The following is a 13,594-nucleotide window of genomic DNA, read 5'->3' as shown; positions in this document are numbered from 1 at the left end:
GAACAGCAAAAGCTCAGAATAATTGAACTGCTTCAGTGTTTCACAGAAATAACTTTTGCTACCTAGAGAGAGCTTGAAAGCTTGACCAGTTGTGAATGTTGGCATTTAAACCACTCTAGGAGACATTATCAAATGGTCTTTGTCTAATACTAATGAATCTTTCTCACGGATTTGTATATCTACGTGTGAGAAATTCCTGGATTACATTAGAAAATGCAGGCATTTTGGCTTAACTTTATTCTTTAAAAATGGTTGGAAGACAACATGCAATTAATAAGCATTATATCCAGGGAATTTTCTAGGAAAAGTCTTAAAGGACAATTTAGAAGACAGTATTGAATGATATTGCATTTTGGATAAGAGCCTCCTTATAGGGGAAATGTCTGATGCCAGGTTAACATATTGAGGGTAAGTCATTATTCTAGGTGTGAACTATCATCAGGATTTAATTTCAGTAGCTATTCAGATCATTTTCTTGTATTTGCACTGTAGTCTGTATATCTCATTAAAATACAGTTATTGTTGTTATTATTAAAAGTTGTGAATGTTTCAAAAGGAATTATGTCTGCCTTTGAAAACACTGACCTAGAGCTGGGTTGTTCGGCTCCAAAATTCACATCCCTTTTTACAGAAGCAGTTTCAGAGTAAAATGCATTTATCAGATGGGGAGAATGTTATTATACTGCAATTTGATGCTATCACTGCCTTGCTAATGAACATGCAGTTATAGAAAATACAACACTTCTAGGAGGAAGAAAAAAGAACTAGAGATTAGGAGGAAGAAGGGTAGGATTACCCTGCAGGAAGAGAGGGGTGGTGAAAGGTGAGAGATAAAGAAAACAGTTACACACTTGAAAGAGAGTTCTAGATAAGAACACTAGGAGGGATAAGGCTTTTAAAAATGGAGACAGCTAGATAAAGAGTTTATTGTAAAATGGAGGAACAGGAGATATCAGGAGAATGCAAGGCTTAAGATGAGAAAACCAATAGCTTTTAAATATAGAAAGTAACTGGGCAAGGAAGATGGAAAGGAGATCCACTTAAGAGGGAGCTTCAGAAACACATGCATGTCTGAGAAATGTGTGCGCGCACCATCCCCCAACACACACACTCACACATACACACACATATACACACAAGTCTAAAAAGCAGAAAGTTAGGAAAAGTTCAGAACTGAACACATCTAGTTAGGCATGAAAGGAACCTGTAATGTGAGTTTAGGTAATTATTTTTAAATTGAATTTTAGAGTTGTAATGGATCAGGCCTTGTGATTCACATTATAATTCAAGAAAACTACAAACAAAAGCCAAGAGGAATGTGTGATAAACAGATGCCATTTTAAGTAATATATTCTTATTCATCCTGTGATACAATATCATTTTGGTTATTTTAAAAAAAAACTGCATTTTAACCTCTGCATTCAAATATTAATAGGTATTAATAGGTAGGGAAATTGTCCTGGAAACAACTGACCTCTAAAATTGGGAAGAGCTGGAACTATCTGCTTTATTTATTGCTTCAGTGCAGAATAAGCTGTATTTAGTATTTAAATGAGTGCAAAAGGTTTTCTGGATGCAAGCATTGTGTATCTGTTTAAATAACAATTTATTGCATAACAAAGAGGATCTTGTAATTTGAAAACTCTATTATGATACTCAAACTCTTATTGTGTGTGTAGTGGTTAAGATATTGTCAAGAATATTGTTAGGGGCTCTCAACTTTGGTTACGTATTTGTTAATATTTAAAAAGACTGGTGCCTAAGCTCCTTCTTAAGAGTTACGATTTAATTGGTGTTTGGTGTGGCCCAATCATTAGTATTTCTTTAAAATTCTCCCTTTTCCTCATTTGTGATTGTAATGTGCAACCCAACTTAAGAACCTTTGTGTTAGTGCAATATTATATGCTTACAGCTTGAATATTAGTAATTATTGTCCATCATCTTCATTGTTAGTTATATTTCCCCAGGGTTATTATGTCTTAGGACACAGAGTTCATGCCATCCACCTCACGTTGCAGGGTATTAGTGGATCTTGGGTGACAGGTACACATATTTTTCTTCTGGTGCTGAATGGACAATTTTTGTGATCTAATTGGTGCTAATTTGTTAGGCTCTAAATTTATCCTAAAGCTTTTGGTGATGATTCTATGAAATATTTTATGTTTCCCAAGGGCAAAAAGATGCTATGGAAAAGTAGGGCCATTTAATTAAAGCATTACAGATAATAGTATGTAAGCTATTCAGGCAATTTTGCATTAGGTAATTTTTAAATTTCCTTCAAATTGTCTCATTATAAGCATAAGATGATTAATATTGTAAATATATTTTATCTTCCATTGAGGATTAACCTGCTCTCCATGGAAATTTGGTATACATTGGCAGTTGAGTTTTTCATATAACATTTCTATAGATTCTGAATGGGTTAATGTGCTGGTAGGATAACTTTTATAAAGTATGAAAAGTTAGGGCTTAAAGACTTTTACTTTGGTTCTCTCCAACCTGCCTTATCAGGTACCTTTTCCCCATTCTAGGCATTTTCTGACCTCACCTCATCCAAGAGTCTACTCAACTCTGTATACAGTAGTCCCCCTTTATCTGTAGTTTCACTTTCCACATTTTGAATTACATGCAGTCAACCATGATTGAAAAATGGAAAATTACAGAAATAAGCAATTCATGAATTTTAAATTGTGCACTGTTTTGATTAGCATGATGAGATATCATGTTTTCCCATTCCACCATGCCTGGGACATGAATCATCCATTTGTCCAGCATATCCACACTATATATGCTATCTGCCTGTAGGTGAATTAGTAGTTGTCTCCATTATCAAATTGGCTGATGAGGCATCATTGTCCTTGAGTTCAAGTAATCCTTATTCTTCTTATAATGGTCCCAAAGTAAAAGAGTAGTGAGGCTGGCAATTCAGATATGCCAAGGAGAAATTGTAAAGTACTTCTTTCAAGTGAAAAGGTGAGTACAGTATAAGATATTTTGAGAGAGACCACATTCACATAACCTTTAATATAGTACATTTTTATGATTACTCTATTTTAATATTTTCATCTTACTGTGCCTAATTTATAAATTAAGCTTTATCATAGGTATGTATGTATAAGAGAAAAATCATATATATTTCATTACTATCCATGGTTTCAGGTATCCACTGGGGATCTTGGAACATAGCCCCACAGAGAAAGGGGGACTATTGCCTACCTCTAGGGTCTTAGCAGTATGGTGTTAATTGCTAATGTTTGTTAAAAAGTAGGCACTCTCAGGGTTTCTTGCATTGTAATATGGGCCATAAAAAGAGCACCAAAAACCTAAAACAAAACCTGTAAGCCATTACAACTCAAAAAAGTGAGGTATTAATTGATAGGAACAGAAACTGCTCTTTTGAGTCAAGGGCCACTTTAATTCAACAGGCAATCACCTATTCAGCTCTCTGTCATGATATACCAAGGTATTTGCAAGTGCTAATATGATTCATTACATGATACTTTTCCTTCTAGGTCATTATAATTACCTAGTAGTATTGACCAAAGTTAGCACTTGGATTCATAACTATGGGATTAGGCATGTAATCTGCAAGTTTCCTTATAAAAAGTAGAGCGAGCCAACCTAACAAGGGTTACAGTAATTCATCAAGAAGGGTGCCTAATGAATCGTTACAGCTATGTTTTCAAAGAATACTGACCTTAAAAGAAAAATCTCTGGAATATTGTTCATCATTGTTAAGAAAATTGATTGTTCAACAAATATTAATTGAGCTGCTAATATGTACTGTTTGACACTGGTTAACAAAATAAAATCACCCCCCACTTTTAGTTTGCATTCTCGCGAATCTCTCAAGAAAAAAAAAAAGAAGACGTGTCTCAATTGTAACAACAATTAAATAATTCTATGCCCTTAAATCAAGTGAAATGATAATATCATATGATTAAAAACTCTGGAAGGACAAGAACCTGGTTTGAAATTTTGTGTATCTAAAGCATGTAAACAGTAGTTACACAGCAGGCATTCAATATTTATTCACAACTTGAGTAAATATTTTCAAGTTGTGAATTGTTGTGAATGAGCATTCAAATTTATCAACTGCTCTACAAATGAGGAGATTTCTTTTAGGTTAACTATACAATGGCTCAATGGTCAACCTACTTATTTAAAATATTCTGTCAATTTGGATGATGGATAAAGCATCTGCTCCAATAATTTCTCTGAGGTCAGGTAACAGGAGTCTCTTTTTCAAATACAACCCTTAGATGGGCATTTTATTAACAGTGTTTGATTTCTAGTGATTAAATGTTGGTTGATTCTTCCTTAAGTAACTATTACTATTAAGTAGCTACCCACTCTCTTGAAATAATATAAAACAATCTTAGAAACATACAATAATACAAAACATATTGAAAAATCTTCTATTCCCTTAAAAATATTCAATAATGTCATCATCCATTAAAAATAATACCAAACATTTCAAAACAGTTTTAGTGACTGTATTTTGTTATTCATTTCTAAGTTTTCCTTAGCAAGTATTAATTAGGTAGACAAACAGTGTGGACTGTGCATGATTGCAACCCTTTCAGGTATGACAGGAGAATTGAAGTCAGGTGGTGGTGTTATAGCACCACTATGCCTTCCTTGGGGACACTCCTATGTGCGCCACATTCTCTATGCTATGTTTTTGGCTCAAAAAAAGAGTGAACTGAAGGCAATTTAATATCACAGATGCTGCTCTGTTCTGCACTTGTGCAGGTACTCACCAAAAAGATTCTAGTGGGGGATGTCTTCCCTGCCTTTTTCCTCTACCACCAACCTCTCCTAACTTCCCACCCTTTTCCCTTACTCCCTCCAATACAGTCTCAGATAGCTTTTGCCTAAGAATTTTATGATGATAGTCAAATGATTTTGGATTATTTTCCAAGCTTGAGAGATGATTTAGGAATGTAGGTGCCATTTATATTGGACATCTGTCTTTCACTGCAGTTATATGTTTCCATGAGAAATTTTGTTTCATGGAGAAACCAACATTACAAGGGAAAATGACACACTTAGAAATGAAATAGGAAGACCCTTCCAGAACAAAATAGATTTACAAACGCTGCAACTTTCTGTTGAGCAAGTTTTGAAAGAATCTTTTGCAGCCTTGAAAGTCAGGGAAAAAATGAAGTCAGTCTATTGGACATAGTAGGTTTACATTCTTATGGGCTAAGTGTGTCAAATTTGAAGGAAGAAAAGACAAAACGAACAGAAAAAAAATGACAGCCGAGAAATATTTCAACATGGATTCAATTGTCTCTTTTCCCCTCTGAAAGGTCACTTATATTAGTATAGACCCCAGTCAAATAGTACATTCTGCGAGGTGAGTTTTTATTGAAATGTACTTCTATTTAGAAACAATTCTTATGCTGCCCTGGATGTTTTCCTGTCTCAACTTCTTCCTCAGCAGATATTTATTCAGTAATTTCATTGATTTCTACACCTTTTAAATACATGCTCTAAAATTTAAAATATTTATGCCATATACTTGCAGAATACTTCATCTTTCAATTTGCTCCCGTAGACTTAGATATAAATCAACCTGGGAAGCTAAATGACGTGGTAAAGTACATTTACTTTTCATTGAAAATGAATCGGACTTTTTGTTTGGTGGTTAGCATTTCCTCTTTGTTCCTGGCAGGTTTTTGTCGTCTTTATTTTCTTTCTCTCGTTGCACATGTTGATCCTTTTGAAAAATGAATGTTTGCCAAGTCTGGTCTGAGTTGAAAGAGAAGGTAGGGGTTGGGTGGATACTAAAAATTCTGACCAAGATTATTAACAATTGATTTCCAATATAGAGGTAGGCTATGTGCCTGGTTAAGCAATTAAATTACAATTACAGTAGTTGATATTATAAATCATGCTTTGGGAAAATGAGTTTTTGAGACTCGTGATGCCTAGGCTCATTCTTATTTTTCACTTGTATCTTAAGGAAAAAAGAAGCACGCGTGGAGGATTTTAGTTGTCCCTTCCTCTAGTGGCCAGTTTCTACTTGTAGCTCTATGCTGTGTTCTAGAAACAGGAAGCAAATTCATTACCTGGGTAGCTTGTTACAGAATGTAGAAGAAAACTGTCATATACTTTATTTGGGGTGTGTTTTTATAAATGCCGAGGGTAACTTTTTGTCTCAAAGTGCTTGCTTTGAATTTGCACCAGTGACCAAAAAAATTCTTCATTTGGTTTGGATATGGAATATACAATTTCAAGAATTTTAGTGGTTTAAGACATTTCTTATTGAAATGGTATTTCTTCCTTTACTTCCAAAATGTCCTGCTATTCATGTGATATCCGTTTTGCAGTGGTGTTCTATGTATGCCAACATTGGGCGCTACTACTACACATGGCTATTAACAAAGAATTTTCGGTAAGGCAAATATTAAATAGCATCATCAAATTTTAGTGCCGTGAGTTTGTGTAAGAAAAAAAGAGACATATACAATCAGATCCTGCAAACCTTTTCAGTAGCTTGCCTTTACCAATAAAATGAGGACTTGTGAGAAATATGGCTTTGATTTAGACACTCAGGGGAAATATTTTAAAATACATTAAACAAGAAAGCAGTGCTTCTAGGCAGAGTAAAGGAAAAACATTAAAATTTCATAATCATTCTAGAATTTGCTAGATAAATCAACACTGCTATCAGAATACTACTCCAGACAATGAACGTACTGTGAGCCTAAAGTTAAGGGAGAGCTTGTAAGGAAAATTATAGCTTCACAAAAACATTGAGACTTCCAATTTTTAAAGGCATTAAACATTAAGGATAAACACGTACTTTGCTCATTTCCTCGGATTAAGCATGGTATTTTAGAAAAGTGTGCACTTTCCCCATTATACCCATCAACTTTTAAACAGGCAAATTTCAATCTGCATGTGGTCATGAACAATATTTGACTTGTGTCTATTTGCATGGGTTAAAACCAATCCAAGTGCTGAGCACAATTAATGGGAAGTACCTAATTTGTAAGTCGGTTTGCATTTCAGCTAAAAGGACTTAAAAGTTAAGAATCATGAACTACATCTTTAGGGTGTTTGTATTTCAACCACACTTACTTAATGAGAGAAATATGAATATGCTTTTCTGCTTAGAATTTTGGTATTTAAATACCACTAAAGCTGGGCTACCTAATTACCATTATTGAATTATTGTAGCTACGACTTTGATATCTAAAATATAATTACCAGTGATTAACTCTCTACTGTGAAAGATCTGGCTGTAATTAAGAAACAACAAATTAACCTCAATTGACAACTCCTCCTTTTATTTTGTAAGAAGTGAACTTTCATAACTTGTAAAAACCAGAAATAAACTCAAATACAGAACTGAAACGTATCATGTTCATTTAGCCACAACCTGAGACTTCACGTAGAAGTGTATGAAATGTGTACTATTAAAAGAAAGATCTAAAAGAGTACTACATAAAATTGGTGGCAAAATTTTCAATCTGCTGCTTGAAAATTGGCTTTTTCCCCCCCTCGAATTTATATGCCCCATTCACCACTGTTCTGTGTCAGATACATGGCTATAAAATTGCGAAAATGGAGGCTTTTCTGGTAGCAAAAGGGTTAAGTTCTTTTTGCTTTACCAGTTTCAAATTACAATGAGAAGCCTCTTCTCTCCCAGCAGGGTTGTGCTTACACTACTCTTTAGATCTCCCTTGAAGAGGGCTGGTATATTTGTGCCTGCTGGAGGTGGAATTAACTGTAAGAAGGAGAAAGGGAGTGAATGGAAGTAGAGGAAGGTTTTCAAGTAAATACAGGGAAACACATTTACTTGAATAGTACAACCTTGAGTCGTATTTTACACTAGGACGACACAAAAGATGTTAAAGTTATCACCAAGCTGCCGGACAAATAGATATTCCAACACCAAGGTGCAGAGCAGCATAGATCTGTGATGCAGAAATCAGGATTTGTCTTGGAAAGAGCTTCAGGGTTGAGAAGAACTCAAGAGCAAGTGAAGATAACTTTGGGAGCTACAGTTTATCAGAAGATCAACTTTCGTTAATTCAAATACCAAAGGCCTGATTATCATAAATTCATATAGGAATGCCTAGGTCATCTGATCAAATAATATTAGCCGTCTTCAGCTACATCAATGCAGCAAAAACTCTTAACAACTGTGGATAATTGGAAACTTGAGTTTCAGTTTTCTTAGAAATAACTACTCTTGACATATTCCAAAATATTTAAAATAGGGCAGGAAAATCAGTGAGGATATTGGGTACAGAAATGTCACTGTCATGAAGAATAGGTAAATTTGTTTTTTCTGCTACTGGGGAATTGTACCTCCTTGAAACTTAGATTTTTTTTTTAAGAGGACCAGCAGGACTAAAAACATCAACTTTGCTTTTGGACAAAAATGCATCTGAGTGTATTTTTATTTAGGGGTATTGTGGGTTTCCTCTGGAGCTGCTGGGTTTTACTGGGTTATGCAAAAGGAGGTTTGGGAGACAATCATGTTCACTCCAGTTTTATTTATAGAAGACTACGGAACCATGAAAGACGGGAAATACAGAGGGAAATTCTCTCTATCTTGGGTTTGCCTCACAGACCCAGACCATTTTCACCTGGAAAGCAAGCTTCTTCTGCACCTCTCTTCATGCTGGACCTATACAATGCGATGGCCAATGAAGAAAATCCTGAGGAGTCGGAATACTCAGTGAGGGCATCCCTGGCAGGAGAGGGCAGAGGAGCAAGAAAGGGATACCCAGCCTCTCCCAATGGGTATCCTCGTCGCATTCAGTTATCTCGAACGACTCCTCTGACCACCCAGAGTCCTCCTCTAGCCAGCCTACATGATACCAACTTTCTGAATGATGCTGACATGGTCATGAGCTTTGTCAACTTAGGTATGTTGTTCGTTTATTTGTTAATCTCTGTTATTACAAAGTGGAAGTTTTTCTAATGGTAAAGTAGCTGCCTGGTAGGTGGTCATGTTTACATAAAGTCATTTTCTATAACTCTCCTCTCCAGCTTCTGTTTCCTTTCTTTCATTGATGCAAGGTAAGGTTTTGCCTTAGGCAATGAAGTCATATATGTATTTTGTTTTTAATATAAAAAGCTAAAATTAAACAAATATCGTTGGGGTAGATTTAGGTCCTTTCAGAGCTAGTTAAAATATCAACCTTACTTAATGTATAAATGTATGAGTAAACAGGCAATAGTCTAAAGAAAGGAGATTTACGAGGATAGTTATAATACATAATAACTATATGAGCAAAAAATAATAATAAACATATTTTTCAAAAGCATTTACAGACAGAAAAGTAAAAGTGACATATTGAGCTATATTTTTGTGAGTAATTTAGGAAACAGATAAGTGTATATTTATATGCTACTCAGAATCTCTCATTCAGGGGAGGCAACTACTGCGAAAATATTGATATGAAAGTAACCAAGATCAAATAATATTGTAAAAGAAGACTATCAGATAGCTTCAGAAATTGATACTGAAGTTCTCTGAAAAATAGTTTAGAAACAAAGTTTTAATCTAACATTTTTAACTGGAATGATTAAAATATATAATAACTATTTGATTATTTTCAGAAGCAAGGGAAATGTAAATCATGCCAGCATGGTCTTTTCCTATACAGAATTTCTTTTTATTTGAGATAAAAAATAATTGAAATTCTTTAATTAGTAACATTATTATATAATACTTTTTAAAATTATGTTTCACTCAATGTTGATACTTTCAAGGCAGTTTTAAAAGATTGGCACTATCAAATGGTAAATTAATGCCTTATAGTTCATCTTGCAATAATATTAAAGTTTCCCAATTTAAAAGGATTTTACAAGTGCTAAAATATTAATAGATACCGAAGGTGAAAATTTATTATCTTCAGACAGTCAAGATAAAAAAAAGATAGAATATGTTTATTTTTGAAGGCTAAAAATTGCATTAACAAGTTTAATCAATTTGAAAGACTTGAGAACATTTTAATGTAAGAACTTTTAAAAGTGTTTTAAATATGCAATCTGCTTTGACTTAAAATTGACATATTGATCATACACTTAATTAAAAACTTCCTCATATATCTCAAAAATATTCTTTGAAAAGTCGGATAGCAGCAGCTCCTAGTAGCACATGATATTTTTATAATAGATGTTGCTTAATGTGCTCTGCTCATTTGCTCTCAGCAGTGCTAGCATGAAGGATAAGGTGCATAATAAATCATATGTTTCATGTTACCAGAGACAAAGCTCTCATTATTAAGTTTTAGTAAGTCATCATTGGTTGCTCTAATCAGGTGTCCTGGACACCTTTGCTTTGACATATAATTAACAGGTTTTATTTGAAACGTTCAAGCCATTAAAATATAGCTTAGTTCTAAATTTATTTGATTGCTTTTCCTTCTTTAAGTGGCATGCAAATGTGGCTCATGATATATTTTTACTTTGTAGCAATTTCTAAAGCATTATTCAAGAATTTAAATTACTTTTACTATTTTAATAGAAAAATGTCAATCTAGCATGATTTACCTATTCACAAAATAAATCACTGAAAATATCAGTTTAGGTCATCTAAAGTCTGTTACGGTAGAGTGTGTTATATTATATACTTTAAAAAGCAATAGCCCAGTCATAAATCTGTTCTTATAAAATATTTTATTATATTTGAATATTTTGATCATTCACAAAAGAAGTGTATCTGTGTTTTAGAAAGGAATTATGTATGATTTTGAACCTATATGCCATTACTTTTTATAAATCTACGTAGAATAAGACAACCAAAACCAATAATAAATAGTTTTATTCAATGACTTCTAGAACCATTTTGATCATTTAAGAATGATTATATTTTTAAATCAATGAAATTTTGGTTATATTGTTTGGATTATAATAACTAGTTCATTAAATACACCATGAAAAATAATTATTCATTTTACCCTAGAGAAATAATTGGATATAAACTTCAGAAAATTTTTATTTATTTTTTATCATGCTTGAACTGCTGAGTAATGATTTATCTTCAATAATAAACCATATTGATCTTTTTAAATTTAATATTCCAAACTAAAATTCTCACATTAAATTACTGATAAATTAATTCTGATACTAAATTTTCCTACTAGTCTCTAAGGAAAATTGAACCACAATTTCATTTTATTATCCCCAGACCATGCCTTCTAATATATCCAAAAGTTGCAACCTATCATTACTTAGTAAAAAGGTTTTCTGTATTTCTTTCATGATAAAATAGGTCAAAGTGTACTTAGAAAAGGTGACACTGTAATATCATTGTTAACTGCACTGAGAATTTGAGTGTCCTTATGTACCATTCATTAGCAAATATCTGCAACTTGTTTCATGTTCTTATAAGACTCAAGAGAATTTTATTTTATATTTTAGTATCCTAAAATATATGTATATTGTAGGGACTAAGGGCAAATGACCAAATTAACAATAGGCAAGGGATTTGTATTGAGGAAGTCACCTGGATATTTAAATATGTGAAAAGAATCTGTTGACATTTCCCATAATAAGATAAATTATATAAAAAGGATCTAGTAACATCCTTTTTATGAATGCTTGCCTGTGTCATTTCAAGTCAAATAATAGATTTTCTACAATTATCTTGTCATTCAGGAAGACATTTTTTCCCAACATAAGTTTTGCTCATCAAGAACAATTAAACTTATTTCAAACTCTGAATCATATTTAACAAAATATCTATTTTAAAAAATGTCAGATGAGAATAATTTTTTTGTCCATAAGTGAAAAACAATTTAGAGTTTACCAAATGAAAAAAATAAAATGTGAAGAAATTTTGTGAAGATCAATATAAACAACTAACTATGAAACTCAACACATTATTTTGACCTTTAAATTATTGTAGTGATTTGTTTATTTTTAAGAAACAAATGTTATATAGTAATTGTGTGAAGAGAAGCTTTCCACTCTATTCTATGCATTATTCCTAGGCCAACTTTAGTCAGTCTCACAGTATCTAGCTTTTACAGGTAGACTTCTCTGATTTGTCCTGGAAACTATTGAATATCAGTGAATTTTTTTTTCCTAGTCAACGCTACAGGACTTTGTTAGAAACAAAACTGTGTTTATGGTAAATTTGTTCTTTTTTAGCCATCTCTTTATCAAAAATGTTAAGGGTTATGTATCAAATACCTATGCAGATAAAAGGAGTTACTTGGTAATTTTCTTGTAATATTTACGTGTCTCTTCTGTTTATATAAACATAAACATGTAGAGCATTTCTCAGATCTTTTAGTTAGAAATTGATATTGGATTGCATGGTGATAGTATAATAAACATGACAATGTTATAGATATTTTAGAGGAATTACAAAAAACAGCCAATACAGGAAATTTACATTTATATCATTCCTAGTTTCAATGTATTTTTCTGATAAAGAAGAACTTTGGGTTTATTAATGGTTTTCAACTGACTTGACCAGTTGGCTTAGAGTCAAATACTTAGATATATTTTAAAACAATGTATTAATTCTCAAGCAGAAAAATATATAAATGTAATGCTTACCTGTATTTATTTTATAACAATATATTTAGCATGCTAAGATATGAAATTTAAAAAATATTCTTTCATGCCCTGACCAATTTGGCTCAGTGGATAGAGCTTCGGCCTGCAGACTCAAGGGTCCCAGGTTCGATTCCGGCCAAGGGCATGAACCTTGGTTGCGGGCACATCCCCAGTAGGGAGAGTGCAGGAGGCAGCTGATCGATGTTTCTCTCTCATTGATGTTTCTAACTCTCTGTCTCTCTCCATTCCTCTCTGTAAAAAATCAATAAAATAGATTTAAAAATATTCTTTCAAAACTTTAACCCTCTCCTCTTGCTTCCTCAAATCATTAAACTCATCTGGCACTAGAAGAAGAAAAAACAAAACAATGCTTATGTACTCTGTTGAAAGATTTGAAAGACATCATTGATACTTATTGTTGTTTTTGGCTGACTCAAGTGCCCAGTGGAGAGGAATTTATATACAGATCTACCTAAAGATGCCTATCTATGTTGTGTCTCCAACAGGGTTATTAACACTTGGGTAACATAAACATGTCCATAAACACATGCAAGATTTTTTTTTTTTTTTGAGGGTGAAGGCATGGGATGAGAGGAAAGATAATCTAATTCCATTATAGTACATGTTCCTGGATTATATCTGGAATCACAAATGCAAATATTGGCAAAAATATCATCCTTTAAAACTCTTAACTTCTGAAGAGAGAAAAAGCTGCTATGGGTGGAGAGCTCTCTCCTTCAACAACCTGTTGCATTCATCAATGTGACCAAAGGGACTCTTGTTTTCCTTGAAATGCATTTTATTGTCCAATGATGGGCGTGGCGGCAGAGATAGCTACCATCACAGTTTAAGTAAAAGCTTTTTGCAAGTTTTAATGGACACTCACAAATAACCAGTGTAAACGTTTAATAAAAAGTAACAGCAGGAAGTAGGAAGATATGATAACATCCAATAGAAAGGCTTAGGTATACTTCATCCACCACCTCCCCAGTGCCTTCCCTTTTATTCTTCCATTTTTAAAAATATCACCTCCTTCTCTCCTCTTCCTCCCCTA

At 33.3% G+C, this 13,594-nt stretch overlaps 1 protein-coding gene across 1 annotated transcript in view; it reads left to right on the top strand.

The window, feature by feature from the left end:
- The first annotated feature begins 7,681 nt into the window (after nt 1–7,681).
- BMP5 (bone morphogenetic protein 5) overlaps nt 7,682–13,594 on the top strand; it is a 118,423-nt gene continuing 112,510 nt past the window's right edge. The window contains exon 1 of the mRNA XM_006757747.2: nt 7,682–8,891. Within this exon, the coding sequence (XP_006757810.1) occupies nt 8,402–8,891 (490 nt within the window). The 5' untranslated portion in view covers nt 7,682–8,401. The remainder of the gene's footprint in view (nt 8,892–13,594) is intronic.

The sequence above is a fragment of the Myotis davidii genome, unplaced genomic scaffold (genome assembly GCF_000327345.1).
Source record: "Myotis davidii unplaced genomic scaffold, ASM32734v1 scaffold313, whole genome shotgun sequence".
In the NCBI taxonomy this organism is placed as follows: domain Eukaryota; kingdom Metazoa; phylum Chordata; class Mammalia; order Chiroptera; family Vespertilionidae; genus Myotis; species Myotis davidii.
Note: the sequence above shows the minus strand (reverse complement) of the source record. Positions and strands in the feature narration are given on the sequence as shown.